Below are 24,381 nucleotides of genomic sequence, written 5' to 3'. Positions count from 1 at the left end.
TTGACTAAGGAGGTTACTTCTTCTGTCTTAGGGCAGTCCCCTTCCTTCCAATGCCTAGTGATAATGAGTTTGGTGGCCATTAATAGGTGTGTAGCTATATTTCTATTTGGTAAAGAGATTTTATTAACATCTATTAGCAGCAGAGCTGTGGCAGGAGATAGGCTAATGCTCGTTTTAGTGATATCACAGAGCATTCTGTTTGTCGCATCCCAGAGATTGCGGATGACTGGGCATGACCAGAGAACATGCAGTAGGGTACCCACTTGCCCGCATTCTCTCCAACATAAATTGGATGTGGAGGGAAAGATTTTGCTAAGCCCATAAGGTGTAAAATACCAGCGTAGGAGGGTTTTGGTAATAGCTTCTAGATGAGATGTGCATCTAAGATACGAGTTTGCCATGTGCAGGGCACCCTCCACTGTTTATCAGTGAACAGTGCGATCATATTTTGTTCCCAGCGTATCATGTGGGGAAGTTTTGAGAAACTTGTGATGGAGACTTTTTCACCTTATCTTTCATAGTGTTGATGCCTTTAGGCCCAGCGCCGGCTTTGCTCGGGGTATAGGCTGGGATTGCCCCTAGGTTCGGCTTGTTCTATCATTCTTAGAGGAGAATCCCACAACCAACAAGCAGTAGAACTATTATATATGATCATATGATATTGGTGATAAGTGATGAATTCACTAGAACAGGCCTGAGCTCGCTGCCGTTCTGTCTACATGATGAATTGACAGCGTGGTTCCACCAGAGGGCAGTACACCTCTGCTTTGTATTGATCTGAGTTGTTATATGATGTCACCTACTGGCGCTGTGTCACCTGAGAATCCCAGTAATCTCCAGTATGATAAAAACACATGTACTGGAAGTATAAGATTAAAGATGAGATTCTTATTTAATGTAAACAGACACTGTGACAACTGGAAGGGATTAAAAGGCAAATCGTGGGTGAGGTTCTCTGACTGGGTCCTCATCAATTCAATCTTGTTTCACAGAAAAGGCCTGGAGATGGCCTCACAAAAGACCCATTGGTCAAGAGGGAGAGAGGAAATTCATATTCCCCATTAAAACTTCAATCTTTATTTAAATCTATTAAAAATATACTTGATGACCCTCACAAACAATGTTAAAAATCTACAGACAGTAGGGTTGGTATCTGTTAGTATTGTTATGAAAGGAGTTGTGGCTACAAGGTTGTGTGTTCTGTTGGATTGGCTTATATTGGCTTATAGCAGCTGTACTTCCATCTGGGCAAGGCGTGGAGGGGATTTTGTTACCCCTCAGATATGACTTGGATTGATAAGCTATTGCTTGTGCCTTTATGAATTGTATAGTGGAAATGCTAATATTTGTGTTTTCGTGGGGGATGTACATGGATCTGTATTGGGATTGATTGGCTTTGTAGCGGAAGACGTCATTCACTACGTCACTAACGTAGGTTTTATATGGCAGTTCCGGACCGCTAGACCGCACATTAAGGACGCCACGGAAGTGGGCAAACATGTCGGGGGGGGGGGGGGGGGCTTTAGTATTTAGTCAGCTTTTATTTAGCGGACATAGGGTTGACAATAGTGATCAATAGATTATGAGTGTCTATATCATTTGCGTGCGTATTGGTGTAAACAATACTGAGAAAAGACAGTGGAGCTACAAAGTGACAGAATTTAATAGATAGTCATAAACAGACACTAGTGTCAATCAACAATGCTGCAACAAAGTAGCATTTATTAATTGGTAGCAAGAACACTATTGCTCAACAGTGACATCTAGTGTCTGTTAGTACGTCAACAACACATCTATCTGCGATACACATACTCTCTCTCCATTATCTTTTTAAAAATACGGATCCAGGTAGATCCCCCTACGAAAACACCAATATTAGCATTTCCACTCCATTAATATTGTAAACCTAGCTGATAGATCAAATCCTGTCATTTCTACTTTTCTTATTTTCCTAAAAAGTTCTGTAATAGAAACAATGAACTCAAGATGGCGCCGAGACAGAAAAGTTTTGAAGCTAAGGAATGTAAATAAGACTTCATCCTGACATTAATAAGCAACAGCAAGGAAGTTCTCCAATCAAGAGACCACATGAGCTGGGAATTCTCCGCCCCCTTCTCCTTCTTTCCTAATTTCTATATAGTTTTGTGAAACCAAATAAAGTACACGCAGTGCAGATTAGCCATGATCAGGGCCAGGAAGCCCCCTCGTTCCAGCACTGTTTGCAGTCTTGGGGTCACCGTTTCCCGACTGGGTCTGATCAGCCCACAATCACGGTAAGTTTCAGATTACATATGTTCTGCTACTTGCCTGTGACTCGGGGAATGGTGATACCTGTGGCTGTAGACAGCTGGGATTGGAGGGTAAATATGTATAGCCACCTGGTGTCCTGCATCAGGGTCTGAATTGTTATATAGTTCTGTGTGAGAAGTGCCTTGGCTGCTGTGTATGCGCTTTGCTGAACGAGAACAAAAAGGGAGGGGGAGGACGTTCCAAGGTCACAAAAGATATGATACTATGAGGAATGGGGAGAGAGAGAACGCAGGGAAAAGCAGGCACGGGACAAGTGCCTGGGACTTTGAAAAAAGCAGACTAGGGATAAATGTCTGGGGTTCTGATACAGGCGGCCAGGATAGTGGATAATAGACCAGGTGTCAGGGATTTGATTTTTGTCAGGGAAAATTGACAAGGAATTCGGACAGGAGTGAGATCGTTAAGCGGGGACCATCTGATAAACCTCTAACTGACATGCAGTGAGCTAAGTCTCGGTAACTGGTGATCGGGGAGCTTGAAGGTCAGCCCTTAAGCCATGAGCAGCTGCACGGTAAGGGTCTGGGGATAAATTCTGTGGTCTCGGCAGAGAATGGACGTCCTCCCAGAGGGAACCACTGGTGCGCTAGCGATAGTTCAGTGCAGAGAAGGGAAAGATGTACAGACAGAAGATTGGCTTGACGTAAGTAGAGAGACAGGTTGTTGAGTTAAGTAGGACTGATGGAATAGTGCAAGTTGATATGATGGAACAGAAGCGCTGGTAGTTTTGTGTTGGAAAGAAAAGTAATAGTGAAGGTTTGAAAGTTTTGGGATGTGTTAGAGGATCTGATGATTGTACAAGTGAGAAAATTTGATCAATTTTGCAAACAGACACTTAGAGCCTCTGACTTTGACGGATGGACCAGGACAGAGTGACAGGGATCCTTCAGAGTGCCCATTGAAGAAAGAGACAGGCAATAAGGGACATTTCAAAGTTTTTGATGTGGAAAGAATTTGAGAAAAAAATATTTTATTATATTTTACTTGGGAAGGAAAAATGGCCCCTGTAATGCAGACTCCACCCCTGTATCTGATGGTTAGAGAAGATGATACGCCTTACCATCCTCCAGTGGCGGCCATCTTAAGTTATATTTCCTTCAAGTCCCTGAAAGTTAATTGCCTATGACTCTATTCTATTGGCAGCCATAAAGGCTGGTTGTGGGGCTTTGTAGAGGATAGCAGCTGAGCATGCTTGAAGCGTCCTGGCAGAAGTTTGAAATAAAACGCCGGCTGGTGATATTTCCCCGTTTCGGGCGTCTGCTAAGGGTCTTGGAGTGTGGGACGTTGTTTGTTTGGGTATTATTAAAACTTATTTGATCCCAACAATTAGAGAAAAATTAGTATAAAAAGTGTTGCAATGCATCTGGTACCTGCTTTCTGGCATTTAAGGGGTTAAAGAGAGGGAGATCTTGAGGGCTGTTGGATCTGCGTTTTGTTTTGTGAAGAACTGACATGTAAGTGGCCTTGACGTCTGAAGTTCTCCAAAAGTATAGGGCTTTGCCTGAATGCTGTGTCTGTGTTCTGTTCTGGCCTTGAAGCTTACAGCATGCTGAACTTATTTACAGAAAGGGGGGCAGATCGCTGCGTTTAGAGTTCTCCCTGACAATCTAAAAAAAGAGGCTTGAAGAAATTAGATTGTGGAACAAGAATACAGTATGATGTGATGTCCTCCTGTGTAACCCAGGAACAGACTAAGCAAGAACGAGCCCCCCAACTGTATTACAGAGGCTATGACTGATTTTTGTTACTTTTTGATTAAAAACCAACACAAGTGTACCTGACTTTTGTTGAGAAGTTGGAGTCTGGCCAGAACTTTATAAAAAGCACAGAACACTGGGCTGGAGATGTGGTGGAGGGACTCTGACACATTGACGTACAGAGGGAATAGAGTAGTTTCACAGACCACGGCAAAGGGAGACTGACAACATTTCCGGAAGTCTCAACCGACCCAAGTGGGCGTGTTTCGACTGCTGGCAGGAGATGTGACTGAGGTGACTAAAGTGAGTGGCCACATGCTAATAGGGTGGGGGTGGGGTGGTAACGAACGAGAACGCCGAAGAACTGATGTGTGACTCTCCCCTGCTAGCCCGATGATGATTTTAACCCATTTCCAGTCAAGAAAAAGACCCAGAAAGAACAGCCGGGGACATGTAGGTTGGTCCAAGACCTCTAAGCTGCCAATGAGTGTACTGAAGCCCAATGGTCCCTAGCCCAAACTGGCAGCAGTCCCTGAGAGTGACATATTATTCACTGTTATTGATTTAGCAAATGTTCTCCTCTCTGTGCCCCTACATGAAGATTGCCAGTATCTATTTGCCTTTACCAGTTCAGTATTCCAGTATACCTGGTCCAGATTCCCACAAGGGGGATAAAACTCACCCATACTACACAGCCCTATAAGGAGTAGACTGGCAGACTAGCACCTTACTGAATATTGTCTTATTTTTGTGCCTCCAAGTGTGCAGGTTTGCCAGAATGCATGTATTGACCTTGTGTGTTTTCTGTTCCAGAAGGGTTGCAAAGTTTCCAGAGACAAACTCCAGTATTGCCAGGAGAAGGTGGTCTTCCTAGGCCACTGCTTCTCAGCCACAGGCAGACACCTGACAGAGGAAAGAAAACTGGCAATCCAGAATATTCCCCTGTCCCGAGGCCATAAGCCTCTCCAAATGTTTCTAGGACTGGCCAGCTCCTGCAAGCCAGGGATAAGGTCTGCTGCCTCCAGCCTGATGTTACCCCTTGATGACTGCATTACCTCTTCCCCATTTGCCCATAGTCAAGTGGCAATTGATGCATTCCATAGCCCTAAGCTGGCAAATCCTGTCTGCCCCGGCCCTAGGCACAACCCACTGGACCAGACCTTTTATTTTATTTTGCACCGAGTATCTAGGCCACGCCACAGGTGTCTTAGCCCAGGAACGTGGTGGCCTTCCCAGTGGCCCACTATTAGGCCCGGTTAGACTCAGTCGTGAGGGGAGCCCCTCATGTGTCAGTAGCTGCACCCAGCAACCTGCTCAGCAAGGCCAGATAGTTGATCCTAGATCCTAGATCACTCAGTTACAGTGAAAACCCCACATACCTTGCACAGTGTCCTTACCCAAGTACAGCCCAAGCATCTGAGCAAAGGCCAGACAACTCAGACTCCAGTCTGCACTCCCAGAGCGTTACACTGATAAGGTGCACAGCTCTGAATCCTTCATTCTATCGCCAGTCTTCCAGGATTCAGAGAGGGGGGGAGAGAAGGGTGATTAACACAGATGTTGAGTTTTTTTCTCATAGATGGCTCCAGGTCTGCAGTAGAAGACAGACGGTTCTACACTGGATATACAGTGGTCAGTGGCGCACATGAGGTAGTACAAGCAGAACCACTCCCTCCACACAGGTCAGCGCAGGAGGTGAAGTGACGGCACTCAGGGAAGTGCTACAGCTGGTGGAAGGTAAAAGGGCGAACATCTATACTCAAGGTATAGTTCTGGGGTCTAAACACGACTATGAACCCATATGGAAGGCTAGAGATTTCCTCACCTCTGCATGGACCCCCCCTAAGCATTGCACACTGATTATAAAGCTCATGGATGTTCTCTTACTTCCACAAGAGGTGGGGATAGTAAAAGTAAAAGCACACACAATTTGGTAACTCCACAAGCCAAGGGCAAGTTTGTGGATGACAGGATGGTGAAGGCAGCTGCACAGATGGAACCCAGAGACTGTCCTGAAGTCTCAGCGGTGAGTTCTGAGCTAAAAGTTTGATCCACAGGTGTTCCAGTCCCTGGTGCCCCGAGTGTCATCAGAAGTGAAGGGAGTGTGGAGGAAAGCTGGAACCCAGATTCCGATGGGACCTGGATGCTGGGAGAGAGGGTGTGCCTGCCCAGAGCCCTGCACCCGACAGTAAGTCAAGTAGCCCAAGGACACACACACATACATCCAAAATGGCCATGCTTGTGCTCATAAACCACCAGTGGTTTGCCCCTGGCATTACTGCCCCTGTCACTAGACTAGTGAAAGCCTTTATAGTCTGTGCCCGCCACAACCCGGGTAAGGTGGTAAAGACCCCACAGAAAGTGACACCCAAGCTGCTGTATCCCTTCCAGAGACTGCAGATGGATTTTATCCAGCTACCAAAAAGTGGCACATAGGAATACGTGCTTGTATGCATTGATCTCTTTCCAGGGTGGCCAGAAGCTTCTCCCATGACCAAGGCTACTGCCAGAGCTGCAGCCAAGAAGTTGGTGAGTGAGATTTTTCAGCAGGTTTGGACTTCCAGAAACCGGTCAGAGAACCCACTTCACTAGACAGGTAAAGACTGAAACCTTGTCCCTCCTGTGTGTAGAACAGGCCCTGCACACCCCTTGCCCTTCCCAAGTTGGTGGTGCGTTTGAGATACTTTAAACGGCACTCTTCAGTTAGAGATCCGGAAGGCCATGGAAGAAACATGGCGCGAGTGCTTTCCCGCTGCCCACCATTCAGATAGGACCACCCCCAACAGAAAGATGTGATTGTTCCCCCTTTGAAGTACTTTTTGGCTGTGCACCCAGGCTAGGCCTCTCCTTCCCACAGACCCTATAGCTGATGGCAGGAAACAAGGTGGAACATGCCACGCAGTTGAGCCAGGCCTTGAAAAAGGTCAGCAAAAGTGTTTCTGATTCCTTTTTCAGATCCAGACAGAGACCTCAGGACGCATAACCTGAAGCCTGGAGACTACGTGGTAAAGAGACACCAGAGAGAGAGTCTGGAACCTCACTACGATGGTCCTTTCCAAGTCCTACTTACCAGTGCCACGTCTGTGAAGCTAGAGGGAAGTGAGCATGCTTCCACGCTTTCTATTGCAAACTTACTTATTCTTCTTGTTAGCTGGTCTCTGGACTGACTGTCTGCTCAGGGACACCCCAACCATAACCATGACCAGGATGCCCCGATGCCCCAGGGTAGGAAACTTTACCTACGGTTGGTGCAACACGACAATGACCTTTTTTTAACATTGACAGCACAGGTAACCCTGTCTTAGCAGTGTCTGATGTGTACAGGATTTGTGGGGATAGGAGAGTCAGGCCAGGCCTAGAGGCTGGGTAGGTGAGTGTACGGTGATAAAGTTTGTGATCCCCAGGGATAAGGTTGATCAGACACATAAAGAAAAGGTAGAGAATCCCAAAGGATTCTGAAGGTCTGAGAGAGAAGCACCTAGATGACAACGTTTATATGGATACATTGGGAGCACCAAGGGGGGTCCCAGATGAGTACAAGACCCACAATCAGATATGAACAGGTCTTCCCCAGATCATTATTTCCCAGAGAGCTATGAGCAAAGATTTTGATAGGGTTAACTGTTTTTTTATTGTAATCAACAGAGATTTGTGAATTATATCCGAGATGCTTCCCAGAACCGCATGACTTTGGACATGATTTTGCTCTTATCACTTATTGCGCGTTGTGTGGTCCCCCTCATCAAGTCCACCATGTCCCAGATGGCCGTCCAGGCGGTAAGAACCACGACAGGAGAAGTGCCCGGAGCGGAGGGTGATGCTGCCTGTTGGAGAACCATCCTGTGTACAAACCTATGAACTATAGAAACTCAGTGATGTGATTTGAGTATGCAGACCTGTAACCCCTGAGTGACTGGCCTCCAGGGGATCTGGTGAAGAGTTAACAAGTCCAGCAGGTAAGGGCTTAGCCTACCTGTGGGTACCTGGAGCTTGATGAGGTCGCTCAGGATAGAGTTACAGGCCAGCAAAGCTCAAAGGGGGGAATTGTTAAGGAGATCGCACTGGTTTCGGACGCCATCTTGACTACTGTCCGCCATCTTAGATACAGCGGCCATGTTCCCTGACCATTGTCAAGTTAATGTCATGATTCAAACTTCATTTTATGTAACCTGTTTGCTGGTCTATCAGCTAATACCCTTTGACATTTAATGAGAAGCCAGTCTGTCCTCGATGCTACATGATATTATGATTCTGGAGTCCACTTATCTCCTTCTCAGGAAATTAGTATAAACAATATCTGTGTACAAGGTCTCTGAGAACTGAGCACAATTAATTATTGTTTTTTCCCCAGAATGTGCTGATGACCAATAACTTTACAGTATACTATTCACGCCTAATTAGGACTCACCTTACAAAAGTCAAGAGGGCTGTTGGGGCCCTGCATAAAAATCCCTATCAAAGTCCCTGCAGTATATAGGTGATGAGGTCTTGGTTAACTCCTTTGACTTATTTTCAATCTTGTTGTGCAAAATCCACAAATCAATAATGGGTCAAGGAAGTTTTAAGCTCGCAACCCTCGTCAAGGGGCCCCATCTCTTGCGAGACCCTACACTACACTAACCAAAACAAAAAATAAGAAAATAATAAAAACACTAAGCTAAGCTAAATCTAATAGTCCAGAGCCTCAACATCCTCTAATAGCATCCATCTGCCAGGGAAATGCACCCTCTCAAGAAAGTAGCAGGCAAACTGATCACAAACAAACAGTCCTGCCACTCCAGGTCGTCCTTGGAGAGTGTTGTCCGGGGGGATAGACACTGTTGGATGTGTCCCCTCCACTTCACCATCCGAACAAGGTTGTGAAGAATAATGTGATAATGTGAAGGTAGACATCTAGGCTCTGGCACGATGAGCTGGTGGGAGCAAAGCCGATCACCCATTCTGGAAGCCCTGAAGACCGCTGCATCCGCAGAACTTCCATAGGCCCCAATAACCACAATTATAATCTTGTAGTCACTGTCAGCCAAAGCCAACAAGACCACAGAGAAATATTGTGTAGAAAATTGGGTCCCTGAGTGAGTCGGTATTTTCACACGATTGTGTTTCCCATCCAGCGACGTTCTCTTTGTGGATGGTGTCTGTTGCAAGGAAGTTTTGTCCAAAGGCTCCATGACGCAGTTTCTGCTGGAAATTGAAGCACAATAATGATAGAGACACTGCGGCAGTAGATGGTTGTGCAGAGGTGCCGGCTTCTTCCACAGAGGTTTCGGCTGTGGTGGCTTATTGTATCAGCACCTAAAGTGCTCAGATGATATGTGAGATAATTGTAGCGCCCCTGCACAGGCCGGTATGTTCCTCTCATCTCTCCGCTGGATGTGTCACTGTGTTGCTCCTCATCTGTGTAAGATGGCGTCTCGCCTGTAAAGAAGCAGATATACATGATGTCAGGGCAGAGGGACTCGGTATATTATTGATAGATGGTTTATTATGCCTTGTGGTAAAAATGATTGTTACAACCAGAACATTAAAATGCACAAAATACATAGATAAAACAATAAAAATAATGTGACATAAAATAGACATAAACAACCAGCACTATTATTCCTGGGAATTTAAGACACTTCCTCCACCTCCCTTGGTATATAGTGAATTAGTCAGTGGGACCCCACTAGATACATAAGAATGTCCCTGTCCTACACCAGAGCTGAAGGAAACGGTTACTCAAAAGATCTATCGCGGGGGAATACAGTGGATGATCAGAGGAGGCACAGATACAACTTTTGGAGCTTTCTGTGATGCAGAGCAGTTTCCCATCCTTCCCCCCCATCACAGCACCAGCCGTTATTCATCACCTTTCTACAATGGTTGGAATCTCGGGATGAAATACAGCTGCCCCTCACCACACGAGAGAAGAACCAAATTCTCATCTCCGCTGATTTGTAAAAGGAAATTACATTAAAAGAGCAGAGAGATGGTAGAAAGTCCAACCTACTCATAGACTTGTTATACACATGGTCGTCCCTTCTGCTCCAACTCCGTGTATCCTCCAGAACCTCCTAAGTTCTTATAATTTTGTACTTGTTCTCCTGCAGTGGAGAATAACAATCCATCTTCCTTCTGCCCAAACTAATCACCATTTCCTGAGCCTCATTCACATTATGTTTTAGTCCATGGCCCCCACAGCAGTAAATATCACCATATGGCACAGTCTACATGTAACATTTCTGCAAAAAACACCTTGTATTCTATGCTTCACGTGTTTTAGGCAGCTTTAATAAACTTTTATGAATTGTGTGAAAAGGGGTGTGGTTTCAGGGAAAAGGGTGGGATCTAAACTGTGCCAAAAATACTGCAGGTCTTTCAAAATTTGGTGCAAGTTTCGGTAATTGTACAGCAGAGTCATAAACTGCATCAAAATATTCCTTCAACTTTTGGTGCCCAGATTACATTAACACACTATGGGCCTTGGGGTGATTGTTCCCCAGAGCAACCAATCACAGCTCAGCACTTATTCTTCCAAAGCAGTTTAAAAAGAAAATAAAAACTGAGCTGGGATTGGCTGTCCATACAGAAATGAAGATTTCGAGCGATCTCCTACCTCTTGATGCTGATGTGGCTGAGTCCTGAAATCTCACTAGGACAATACTCCTCTCATCAATGATGTCAAAGGTCAAGACCAGTGGGTGTCTATGGCTGCGAGGTGCTGGAGGCAACCATCAAGCAGGCCATTTGCAGTGATAGAACGTGCACAAGACAACCTTTATGAGGTCAAGACCGGCTGGTGTCTATGGCTGCGATGTGCTGGAGGCAACCATCAAGCAAGCCATTTGCGGTGATGGAAGGTGCAGAACGCAACCTCCATGAGGTCCACTCTGGTGGGTGTCTATGGCTGCGAGGTGCAGGATGCAACTCTCAAGCAGGCCATTCGTGGTGTTGGAAGGTGCACGGCAACCTTCACGAGGTCCACTCTGGTGGGTGTCTATGGCTGCAAGGTGCGGGATGCAACTCTCAAGCAGGCCATTTGCGGTGATGGAAGGTGCACAAGGCAACCTTCATGAGGTCAAGACCGTCTGGTGTCTATGGCTGCGAGGTGCGGGATGCAACCATCAAGCAGGCCATTTGCAGTGATAGAACGTGCACAAGACAACCTTAATGAGGTCAAGCCCATGGGTGTCTATGGCTGCGAGGTGCGAGATGCAACTCTCAAGCAGGCCATTTGCGGTGATGGAAGGTGCAGAACGCAACCTCCACGAGGTCCACTCTGGTGGGTGTCTATGGCTTCAAGCTGCAGGATGCAACCATCAAGCAGGCCATTGCGGTGTTGGAAGGTGCAAAGGGCAACCTTCATGAAGTCCACTCTGGTGGGTGTCTATGGCTGCGAGGTGCGAGATGCAACTCTCAAGCAGGCCATTTGCAGTGATGGAAGGTGCACAAAGCAACCTCCATGAGGTCCACTCTGGTGGGTGTCTATGGCTGCGAGGTGCAGGATGCAACCATCAAGCAGGCCATTTGCGGTGTTGGAAGGTGCACAGGGCAACCTTCATGAGGTCCACTCTGGTGGGTGTCTTTGGCTGCGAGGTGCGAGATGCAACTCTCAAGCAGGCCATTTGCGGTGATGGAAGGTGCCAGAGGCATCCTTCATGAAGTCAAGTCCGGTGGGTGTCTATGGCTGCGAGTCGCGGGAGGCAACCATCAAGCAGGCCATTTGCAGTGAGGGAAGGTGCACGAGCAAACCTTTGTAAGGTCAAGACCAGCTGGTGTCTATGGCTGCGAGGTTTGAGATGCAACCATCAAGCAGGCCATTTGCAGTGATAGAACGTGCACAAGACAACCTTCAAGAGGTCCAGACCGTTTGGTGTCTATGGCTGCGAAGTGCAGGACGCAACTCTCAAGCAGGCCATTTGCGGTGTTGGAAGGTGCACAAGGAAACCTTAATGATGCTACATCCAGTTGCTCTTCTTATGGACTTAGCAGGAGAAAGGGCTGGAGAATGAGGAGTAACTCGCCGTCCATCAGCATTGAATCCTCATCAACATGTAAAGAACTAAATTGGGAGTATGCTTAAGAGTCTGGACATCACCGAGTTCCCGGTCGTCGTTATGACAGGATGATATTGCTTTGACCACTCTGGACACACAAAGTCAAACTGCTGGAAATTCCTCTGCAGCATACATCTGATGTGGCATGGTTCAGTGTAGTCCAGGGTCACCTCAGCGCTTAGGTTAAAAGCAGCTGTCTTCAGGATGGCTGGTGGTTCCATTCTTCTGGCTTCTACATCTTCCCAGTTGATTTCGGAGAAGAATGGATGTCTCCGGATGTCCCCATTGACTCCCAGGCGTTGGTCCTGGTCTTTACAAAGCAGGCCTTCTAAGATGCTGACTTGATCAGGAGTCAGATATCTTGGGAAGTATGGAGCACTAAATAGGACTCTAAGGCAGCGACCTATTTTATATTTCCCAGGGAAAGCCGTTAGTCCTGTCATCAATCTGTAGAGGATGACGCCGATTGCAAAATAATCAACTCCTCTCCCAAGAGAAGATCCACGGATCATTTCTGGGGCTGCATATCCTGGTGTAACTGGGCACTGTCTATTTGTTCTATAAAGTACACCGGTCACAGCGCGGCCAAAGTCTGAGATTTTTATGTGGCCTTCAGTGGTCAGCAGTATGTTAGGTGGCTTCAGATCAAGATGGAGAATTCCTTGTTTGTGTAGGAAATCTATGCCACAGACCAGTTCCGCTGTGATGAATGTAGCGATATCGGTGTCCAGACGATGCAAGTTCTTTTCGATGAAATCATGCAGGTCCCCTCTACCGGCCAGCTCCATCACGTAGTAGACAAAGTTGTTGGTGTGGAAGGCGGCCAGGCCATGGATGAGGTAAGGGCTCCTATGGGAGATCTGGAGGATCTGTCGCTCTACGAGCATGCCGCTATTTAAGGTATAAGCAGCTTTGTCCACGACTTTGACGGCGACAATCTGTTTGCGAATGGTGTCTCTTGCCAGATAGACTTGTCCGAAGGCTCCTTGACCCAGTTTCTGGTGGAAATTGAAGCACGCCAATGATAGGGGCACTGTGGCAGCGGAGGTTTTGGGCTCAGATGACACTGAAAATTCCTCTCCTGTCTCAGGGTCGACATATCTCCTGTACGTTGGTACAAACCTGGGAAACTTATCTACTAGGTATTGGTCTAGAAAGCTGCAGTCGGTGGAGTTGTTCTTGCAGCAGCCGCTCAGAGATGTTGGTAATGACCGGGGACGTTGCTCTGGTTGGTGTTGGTCTAGGTCTAGAGAGCTGCGGTCAGTGCCGATGTTGTGGCAGCTGCTGCTCCGAGCTGTTGGTCCAGACCTGAGAAGTAACCCTGGTGGGCTGATATCTATAGCCGGGAGATAATTGTAGCGCCCCTGCACAGGCCGGTATGTTCCACTCATCTCTCCGCTAGATGTGTCGCTGTGTTGCTCCTCATCTGTGTAAGATGGCGTCTCGCCTGTAAAGAAGCAGATATACATGATGTCAGGGGAGAGGGACTCGGTATATTATTGATAGATGGTTTGTTATCCATTGAGGGAATATTGATTGTTACAACCAGAACATTAAAAATGCACAAAATAAATACATAACACAATAAAAATAATGTGACATAAATGCTTAGTCTATTATTCCTGGGAATTTAAGACACTTCCTCCACCTCCCCTGGTATATAGTGAATTAGTCAGTGGGATACATAAGAATGTCCCTATCCTACACCGGAGCTGAAGGAAACGGTTACTCAGAAGATCTATCGCAGGGGGAATACAGTGGATGATCAGAGGAGGCACAGATACAACTTTTGGAGCTTTCTTTGATGCAGAGCAGTTTCCCATCCTTCCCCCCGATCACAGCACCAGCCGTTATTCATCACCTTTCTACAATGGTTGGAATCTCTGGATGAAATACAGCTGCCACTCACCACAAGAGAGAAGAACCAAATTCTCATCTCTGCTGATTTGTAAAAAGGGTGTGGCTTCAGGGAAAAGGGTGGGATCTATACTGTGCCAAAAATCTGGAGCAAGTTTCTGTAACGTTAGACCAGAGAGTCATAAACTGCATCAAAATATTCCTTCTACTTTTGGCACAGCTTAACACTGCCTGGTTTAGGGCTTATTTTTTGTGAGAAGCTTTTTTCTTTTTAGTGTTCTTATTTTAGAGTGTATAACATTGTTTTATCGCTTTTTAGAGCATTTTTAAAAGTGTATTAGTTTTTTGTAGCTTTTTTGTGTTTTTTTTTTTTACGAGGTTCACTTTGCAGGTCCAATAACTATTCTGTTTTATTATTTAAATGGTCACGGACGAAGGGATATCAAATATGTGGGGGTTTGTGTATTTTATTCAATTTTACTGAATAAAAACTAATTTGGAGAAAATCTTGTTCATTTTAGCATCTTTTCATATACAGAATTTTTTTTTTTTGGCTGACAAATCTGGTTAAGGGCTTTTTTTGTGGTCTTTTTTATCACCTTTTAGAGCAGGGCTTTTTTGTGTGTTTGTATTTTTTATACTTTATTGAGTGTTTTTATGGGAAAAGTGACATTTTAGGGGCTTATATTTTAATTTATTTTTTTATTTATTGTTATTTTCAGTGTTTATAACTTTTTTTTACTTCTTGAGACTTGAACTTCAACCAGCGATGCTCTAATTGCTGGTTCAAGTCCAATACACTGCTCTACACTGCACGTTTTCATTGTAGAGCAGTGTAAACTGTCTACAGTTCACAGTGGGACGCCAAAAAGGGGTCTGACTGCCGGGAAGATCGGGCAGCCCCGGGGCACTTGTCAGACCTTGGGGCTGCCCAGAAGAGGATCGGATCCCCCGGTAAGCGGCACTGTGGATCCATTCCATAGGGGGAAGACCCTTACACGGCAGTCATGCTTAACACTCACAATTGGATTCGGCTCCGATCGCGGGTATTAGCGCGGGGTGTCAGCTGTGATGTACAGCTGACAGCCACTGCTTCTGGTACCGGCTCCGTTCGTAAGCCGGTGCCAGAAGCAGAATGTTACAGAATGTCCCCGTGCAGGAAGTGTCCTGGTGCGCCTAGGGGTTAATAAATGCTTTTATGGTCTATTTGTAAAGCGCTATGGAATTTGATGGTGCTATATAAAAGAAGATTATTATTATTACTTTCTGACCAGCGGGGACTGGACTAAGAATGAGACTTTTTCTGAGACTTTTTCTGAGACTAGTCATGACTCTGGCTTTGCTCGGTGCTGCCCTTGCAGTAGTTCTATGTTTAGGTCAGATTAATAAAGGGGTGTTTATAGTCCTGGGAGACTTTTCAGCAGTGAAAAACCCTCAATGTGACTACTTTGAGACATTTTTATGCCAAAAAAGCACAGGAAAACAAATGATAAATAACCCCAATAGTTTATATACAAAGTGCTAAGAGTATACATTGTTTGTTTAATAGAATTATACAGCACACGGCAGTGTATATACACCCGCACACATATATATATATATATATATATATATATATATACACACTAATAATAGACACATACACAGCTGAGCAGAATTGCTCTAGATGCCAATGGCAACAAATCAGAGCTCAGCTTTCATTTACCCCTAGCCCTTCTCTCCTCCAGTAACATGCATGCTCGGCTCTGTGTCGTCTATTAGGCCTCATTTACTAAGGGTCCGCGGAGTGCATTTTCGTCCGATTTCCGGTTTGCGCTGAATTTCCTTTGGATTTTGGCGCGTCGTCTTACACATGACAGAAAACGGGGGGCGTGGCTGTCAAACAACCCCACGGATTCGGACAACATGCTAAATTTAACATTTATAATTGTGTTGCAAGACATGCACTTACAAGCACCGGGAAGAAGAAGGTGAACACCGGCGGACCTCGGCGGGGAAGCGACGGATGCAGGAACTCGGGCGCACGATCTTCATGAAACGCGCCGGACTTCATCCTCGTCGGACCATCCAAATCGTGGATTGCGACGGGACCAGGTGAGTAAATTTGCCCCATTGTGTCCATTATTTATATATAGAACATCCCTGTAATCTGCTGGGTTTGCCGGTTGCGTCCCGGTCATCTATATGGCGGCACAACTTTCCTTCCTTTGTTTCTACAAACCTTTTTATGCTCCTGCTTTTAAACAATAAAGGTTTTCTTTTAATGATATTGCAATGTTTCTATCACAGCTCAGTTTCCATTGATGGATTTGTGTGGCGGCTCCGATCCTGCAAGTAGCTGCTGCGACAGATTTACTGCATCCGTTGCATTGATGAAGTAACTGGAGGGGCAGTACAGACATGAGGTTAGGACATTTGTACAGTTCTGTTATACTTTAGTTTAGATTTTGCTGATAAAAACTTTAACCCCTTCGCGCTCCGCGGCGGATATATCCGCCACGGAGCGCAGTGACTTAGCGCTCAGTGGCGGATATATCCGCCACGGCTCCTATGCCGGCTCGGCTCTGGATCAGAGCCGAACCGGCATCGGGAAACACGGGGTGCCGGCTGTAACTAATAGCCGGCACCCCAGTGTAACACCCGCGATCGGAGTTGTCTCCGATCGCGGGTGCTTAACCCGTTAGATGCCGCGGTCAGCGCGACCGCGGCATCTAACAAGTATCTGGGGGGTCTTTCCCCCACGATCGGCCCCCCCGAACCGTTTTCGGGGGGCGCCGATCGTTGCTATAGTAACTCTGGGGTCCGATCTGGACCCCAGAGTTACTAGCAAGAATTGCCAGTAAGATGGCGTCTGTGACGTCATCTTACTGGCAAAGTGCCAGCCTATGCAAGTGCATAGGCTGACACTGATAATACTCTGCAATACATGAGTATTGCAGAATATTATCATGAAGAAGCAATCAGAAGATTGCTTCTTCATGTCCCATGGTATAAAAGTGAAAAAGTAAAAAAAAAAGTTATTCAATAAAAAAATAAAGTCATAAATCACTAAAAATGCCCCAAACCCCCAAAACATATAAAGAGACATATAACTCAAAAAAAAAGTCTAAATCATAACACAAACCCCACATATATAGTATCACCGCGTCCGTAACAACCCGTAGAATAAAAGTAAATCATTATTGAACCCCCACGATAAACGCCGTAAAAAAAAACTGTTATAAACCCTCCAAAAATTATGATTTTTACCTTTTCAATCCCACAAAAAATGATATAAAATGCGACCAAAAAACCATATGTACTCAGACATGATACTGGTGCAAAGTACAACATGTCCCGCAAAAAATAAGCCATCAACCAGCTCCGTAGCCAAAAACGTAACAAAGTTATGCCACTTGGAAGATGGCAATACAAAAATTATAGATTTTTCCCCACATTAGGGTTTTGTTTGACAAATTTAGTAAAACGTAAGAAAATATATTCATGTCTGGTATCCCCGTAATCGTATCAACCCATAGAATAAAGATAACATGACTATTAGTCTATACGGTGAACACCAAAAAAAAAAAAGTCAAAAATCCAGTACAGAATTGATGCTTTTCTACTCCTGCCCTCAAAAAAAGTTCCTAAATTTTCAACAATAGGTGATACCAACCCCAAAATGGTAACAATGGAAAAAGCATCTCATCCCGCAAAAAAAATGCCGTCACATGGCCCCAATAACGAAAAAGCGAAAATTTTATAGCCTTCAAAAGGGGCCAATGAGGAAACTAAATTCCTGGCAGCTGCAGCGCCCTCCTTCCCTTCTGCGCCTCGCTGTGCCCCCATAAAACAAGTAACGGCCACATGTGGGGGGTCTTTGTACTCAGGAGAAATTGCAGAACAAATTGTATGGTGGGTTTTCTCTTTTTATATTTTGGAAATGTGTAAATTTTGGTGCTAAATGAACGTATAAGGGAACAATATGACCATTCTAAATTTCACCTCCATTTTGATTCAATTACTATGAAGATCTCAAGGGGTTAACAATCTTCGTAAAAGCTGTTTCTGATAGCTTGAGGGGTGCAAATTTGAAAATGGGTTGGTTATATAGGGGGTTTTGATGCTAAATATGTAAAATTTCATTCAAAACTGTATTTATCCCCAAAATAGTCAATTCTGAAAATCCGGAAAAGCGATATTCTATTTGCAAGCCGCGTGACGTCAAAATAAATTATCCAGATATTTCAGAAATTATGAAAATGTAAAGTAGACAAATGGGAAATGTTATTCAGCAACTTATTTAGCTGGTAAATCTATCTGCCTGAAAACGTGATGATTTAGAATTTCGAAAATGGCAAATTTTTCAAAAAATTCATCACATTTTCTTTTTTTTGTAAATAAACGCAAAACTTATCTGCCAAAATTTACCACTAAAATGAAGTACAACATGTGGGGAAAAAACAATCTCAGAATCGTTTTGATAAGTAACAGTGTTCAAAAGTTATAACCATATAAAGCGAAGCAAGTCAGAATCCAAAAAATCGGGCTGAGCCTTAAGCTGTAAAATGGCTGCGTCCTTAAGGGGTTAAATATTATTTGTGTGATTTATATTATTTATTTATTTTTTAAATAAAAATTGATATAGATATATATTTCTGTAACTGTACAATTATGGGCCTGGAGGAAGTGATCTCGAAGATACAGAACCTCCACCAAGGCTGATGATATCACAATGATATAGAACACTCCACCAAGGCTGATGACATCACAATGGCTCATAAAATAGCAACCGATCAGATGCAAGATATTGTCTATTGTCTCCACTTACCGACCAATCAGGAGCAAGATTCTGTAGTCCCGCCCACCCGCTAGGCTATAAAAGCCGGTGCGCAGAGCTCATCCTGTCATTTACTCTCTGACCACAGAGACAGCAACTACTTATAGTCCCTGATCAGAGACACGGCAGCCACCATGGCGTGGTTTGTTAATAATTACATCAGCGATGAATGTCGTTACATCCAGGATCTGCTCCAAAGCTCCGACACCTTGAAAAATGGTTCACAGGAGAAGGTCAACCAGAATGGAGGAAACCTTCAGGAGAACAAGATCATTGAGGCTGGAGAACCAAAGAGAGAAGAACCAGGGAAGAAAGCTAAGACAAAAAAGAAAAACAAGATCACTGAGGCTGGAGAACCAAAGGGAGAAGAGGAACCAGGGAAGAAAGCTAAGACAAAAAAGAAGAACAAGATCTTAGCCCGGCTCCTGAAACCCTGGAAATGGTTGAAACGTCTCGTACAGTGCAGATCCTGCACCATCACTGATGAGGATTATTGTCTTAGTGACATGTCAGGACTCAGCTACACCAGCATCAGAGGTAGGAGATCCCTCCGATTCTTCATCTCTTTATGAGGTCTTTCCTTGTGTCCTGGTTGCCCGCAGCAGCCAATCACAGCTCAGCTTTCATTCTCTTTTTAAACTGCTTTGATAGAATAAGTGCTGAGCTGTGATTGGTTGCTCTAGGCAACAATCACCCCGAGGCCCATAGTGTGTTAGTGTAATCTGGGCAGTATTATGCTGCGCCAAAAGTTGAAGGAATATTTTGATGCAGTTTATGACTCTCTGGTCTAACATTACAGAAACTTGCACCAGATTTTTCAGACCTGCCTTTTTTTGGGCACATTTTAGATCCCACCCTTTTCCCTGAAGCCACACACCTTTGCATAAAAGTGTCTTAAAACATCCTAAAACACGTGAAGCATAGAATACAAGGTGTCTTAGTTTTTTGCAGAAATGTTACATGTAGACTGTGCCATATGGTGATATTTACTGCTGTGGGGGCAATGGACTAAAACATAATGTGAATGAGGCTCAGGAAATGGTGATTAGTTTGGGCAGAAGGAAGATGGATTGTTATTCTCTACTGCAGGAGAACAAGTACAAAATTATAAGAACTTATAAGAGCAGAAGGGACGGCCATGTGTATAACAAGTCTATGAGTAGGTTGGACTTTCTACCATCTCTCTGCTCTTTTAATGTAATTTCCTTTTACAAATCAGCGGAGATGAGAATTTGGTTCTTCTCTCTAGTGGTAAGGGGCAGCTGTATTTCATCCAGAGATTCCAACCATTGTAGAAAGGTGATGAATAACGGCTGGTGCTGTGATCGGGGGAAGTATGGGAAACTGCTCTGCATCAAAGAAAGCTCCAAAAGTTGTATCTGTGCCTCCTCTGATCATCCACTGTATTCCCCCGCGATAGATCTTCTGAGTAACCGTTTCCTTCAGCTCCGGTGTAGGACAGGAACATTCTTGTGTATCTAGTGGGGTCCAACTGACTTATTCACTATATACCAGGGGAGGTGGAGGAAGTGTCTTAAATTCCCAGGAATAATAGTGCTGATGCTTTATGTCTATTTTATGTCACATTATTTTTATTGTTTTATCTATGTATTTTGTGCAATTTAATGTTCTGGTTGTAACAATCATTTTTACCGCAAGGCATAATAAACCATCTATCAATAATATATCAAGTCCCTCTCCCCTGACATCATGTATATCTGCTTCTTTATAGGCAAGACGCCATCTTACACAGATGAGGAGCAGCACAGTGACACATCCAGCGAAGAGATGAGTGGAACATACCGGCCTGTGCAGGGGCGATACAATTATCTCCCGGCTATAGATATCAGCCCACCAGGGTTACTTCTCAGGTCTGGACCAACAGCTCGGAGCAGCAGCTGCCACAACATCGGCACTGACCACAGCTCTCTAGACCAACACCAACCAGAGCAACGTCCCCGATCATTACCAACATCTCTGAGCAGCTGCTGCCAGAACAACTGCACCGACTGCAGCTTTCTAGACCAATACCTAGTAGATAAGTTTCCCAGGTTTGTACCAACGTACAGGAGATATGTCGACAATGAGACAGGAGAGGAATTTTCAGTGTCATCTGAGCCCAAAACCTCCGCTGCCACAGTGCCCCTATCATTGGCGTGCTTCAATTTCCACCAGAAACTGGGTCAAGGAGCCTTTGGACAAGTCTATCTGGCAACAGACACCATTCGCAAAGAGAACGCCGCCATCAAAGTCGTGGACAAATTGGCCTATACTTTAAATAGCGACATACTTGTTGAACGACAGATACTCCAGATCTCCCATAGGAGCCCTTACCTCATCCATGGCCTGGCCGCCTTCCACACCAACAACTTTGTCTACTACGTGATGGAGCTGGCCGGTAGAGGGGACCTGCACAATTTCATTGAAAATAACTTGCATCGTCTGGACACTGATATCGCTAAATTCATCACAGCGGAATTGGTCTGTGGCGTAGATTTCCTACACAAACAAGGAATTATCCATCTTGATCTGAAGCCACCTAACATACTGCTGACCACGGAAGGTCACATAAAGATCTCAGACTTTGGCCACGCTGTGACCGGTGTACTTTATAAAACAAGTAGACGTTGCGCAGGTACACCAGGATATGCAGCCCCAGAAATGATCCGTGGATCTTCTTTTGGGAGAGGAGTTGATTATTTTGCAATCGGCGTCATCCTCTACAGATTGATGACAGGACTAACGGCTTTCCCTGGGAAATATGTAATAGGTCGCTGCCTTAGAGTCCTATTTAGTGTTCCATACTTCCCAAGGTATCTGACTTCTGATCAAGTCAGCATCTTAGAAGGCCTGCTTTGTAAAGACCAGGACCAACGCCTGGGAGTCAATGGGGACATCCGGAGACATCCATTCTTCTCCGAAATCAACTGGGAAGATGTAGAAGCCAGAAGAATGGAACCACCAGCCATCCTGAAGACAGCTGCTTTTGGCCTAAGCACTGAGGGGACCCTGGACTACACTGAACCATGCCACATCAGATGTATGCTGCAGAGGAATTTCCAGCAGTTTGACTTTGTGTGTCCAGAGTGGTCAAAGCAATATCATCCTGTCATAACGACGACCGGGAACTCGGTGATGTCCAGACTCTTCAGCATACTTCCTAATTATTTATTTACATGTTGATGAGGATTCAATGCTGGTGGACGGCGATTTACTCCTCATTCTCCAGCCCTTTCTCCTGCCACCTCCATAAGAAGAGCATCTGGATGTAACATCATTAAGGTTGCCCTATGCACCTTCCATCACCTTAAATGGCCTGAAGGTTGCTTTGTGTACCTTCATTCACCGCAAATGGCCTGCTTGAGAGTTGCATCCCGAACGTCGCAGCCATGGACACCAGCCCGTCTTGACCTCATGAAGGTTGCATTGTGCACCTTCCCTCACTGCAAATGGCCTGCTTGATGATTGCCTCCCGCACCTTGCAGCCATAGACACCCACCGGACTTGACTTTATGAAGGATGCCTCTGGCACTTTCAATCACGCAAATGGCCTGCTTGAGAGTTGCGTCCCGCACCTCGCAGCCATAGACACCCACCAGAGTGGACTTCATGAGGGTTGCCCTGTGCACCTTCCAACACCGCAAATGGCCTGCTTGATGGTTGCATCCTGCACCTCGCAGCCATAGACACCCACCAGAGTGGACCTCATGGAGGTTGCTTTGTGCACCTTCCATCACCGCACATGGCCTGCTTGAGAGTTGCATCTCGCACCTCGCAGCCATAGACACCCACCAGAGTGGACCTCATGAAGGTTGCCCTGTGCACCTTCCAACACCGCAAATGGCCTGCTTGAGAGTTGCATCCCCGCACCTCGCAGCCATAGACACCCACCAGAGTGGACCTTATGAAGGTTGCCCTGTGCACCTTTCAACACCGCAAATGGCCTGCTTGAGAGTTGCATCCCGCACCTCGCAGCCATAGACACCCACTGGTCTTGACCCCATAAAGGTTGTCTTGTGCACGTTCTATCACTGCAAATGGCCTGCTTGATGGTTGCATCCCGCACCTCGCAGCCATAGACACCAGATGGTCTTGACCTCATGAAGGTTGCCTTGTGCACCTTCCCTCACTGCAAATGGCCTGCTAGAGGGTTGCCTCCCGCACCTAGCAGCCATAGACACCCACCGGACTTGACTTTATGAAGGATGCCTCTGGCACCTTCAATTACGCGAATGGCCTGCTTGAGAGTTGCATCCCGCACCTCGCAGCCATAGACACCCACCAGAGTGGACTTCATGAAGGTTGCCCTGTGCACCTTCCAACATCGCAAATGGCCTGCTTGATGGTTGCATCCCGCATCTCGCAGCCATAGACACCCACCAGAGTGGACCTCATGGAGGTTGCTTTGTGCACCTTCCATCACCGCAAATGGCCTGCTTGAGAGTTGCATCTCGCACCTCGCAGCCATAGACACCCACTGGTCTTGACCCCATAATGGTTGTCTTGTGCACGTTCTATCACTGCAAATGGACTGCTTGATGGTTGCATCCCGCAACTCGCAACCATAGACACTAGCCGGGCTTGACCTCATGAAGGTTGCCTTGTGCACATTCCATCACCGCAAATGGCCTGCATGATGGTTACCTTCAGCACCTCGCCGCCATAGACACCCACCGGACTTGACCTCATGAAGGAAGCCTCTAGCACCATCAATGACCGCAAATGGCCTGCTTGATGGCTGCATCCGCACCTCGCAGTCATAGACACCCACCAGAGTGGACCTCGTGAAGGTTGCTTTGTGCACCTTCCAACACAGCAAATGGCCTGCTTGATGGATGCATCCTGCACCTCGCAGCCATAGACACCCACTGGTCTTGACCTTAGACATCATTGATGAGAGGAGTATTGTCCTAGTAAGTTTTCAGGACTCAGCCACATCAGCATCAGAGGTAGGAGATCACTCGAAGTCTTAATTTCTTTGTGGACAGCCAATCCAGCTCAGTTTTCATTGTCTTTTTAAACTGCTTTGGAAAAATAAGTGCTGAGCTGTGATTGGTTGCTCTAGGGATCAATCACCCCAAGGCCCATAGTGTGTTATCGTAATCTGGGCACCAAAAGTTGAAGTAATATTTTGATACAGTTTATGACTTTCTGCTGTAAAATTACAGAAATTGCGCCAGATTTTTCAGATTTCCAATATTTTTGGCACATTTTATATCCCACCCTTTTTGCTGAAGCCACACCCCTTTTCACACAATTCATAAAAGTGTCTTAAAACATCCTAAAACACGTGAAGCATAGAATACAAGGTGTCTTAGTTTTTTGCAGAAATGTTACATGTAGACTGTGCCATATGGTGATATTTACTGCTGTGGGGGCAATGGACTAAACCGTTAAGTGAATGAGGCTCAGGAAATGGTGATTAGTTTGGGCAGAAGGAAGATGGATTGTTATTCTCCACTGCAGGAGAACAAGTACAAAATTATAAGAACTTAGGAGGTTCTGGAGGATAAACGGAGTTGGAGCAGAAGGGACGACCATGTGTATAACAAGTCTATTAGTAGGTTGGACTTTCTACCATCTCTCGGCTCTTTTAATGTAATTTCCTTTTACAAATCAGCGGAGATGAGAATTTGGTTCTTCTCTCTTGTGGTGAGGGGCA

The 24,381-nt window shown here is 45.5% G+C and overlaps 1 protein-coding gene across 1 annotated transcript; it reads left to right on the top strand.

Moving 5' to 3' along the window:
• Window positions 1-18,831: 18,831 nt before the first annotated feature.
• On the top strand, window positions 18,832-22,329 carry LOC140120749 (RAC family serine/threonine-protein kinase homolog). The gene is made up of 2 exons (XM_072139696.1): window positions 18,832-19,256; window positions 20,452-22,329. Exons 1-2 carry the CDS (start codon window positions 18,854-18,856, stop codon window positions 21,900-21,902), a joined length of 1,854 nt encoding a protein of 617 aa, XP_071995797.1. The 5' UTR covers window positions 18,832-18,853; the 3' UTR covers window positions 21,903-22,329.
• The last annotated feature ends 2,052 nt before the right edge of the window (window positions 22,330-24,381 follow it).

Source organism: Engystomops pustulosus, chromosome 3 (genome assembly GCF_040894005.1).
Source record: "Engystomops pustulosus chromosome 3, aEngPut4.maternal, whole genome shotgun sequence".
Classification (NCBI taxonomy): Eukaryota; Metazoa; Chordata; class Amphibia; order Anura; family Leptodactylidae; genus Engystomops; species Engystomops pustulosus.
Note: the sequence above shows the minus strand (reverse complement) of the source record. Positions and strands in the feature narration are given on the sequence as shown.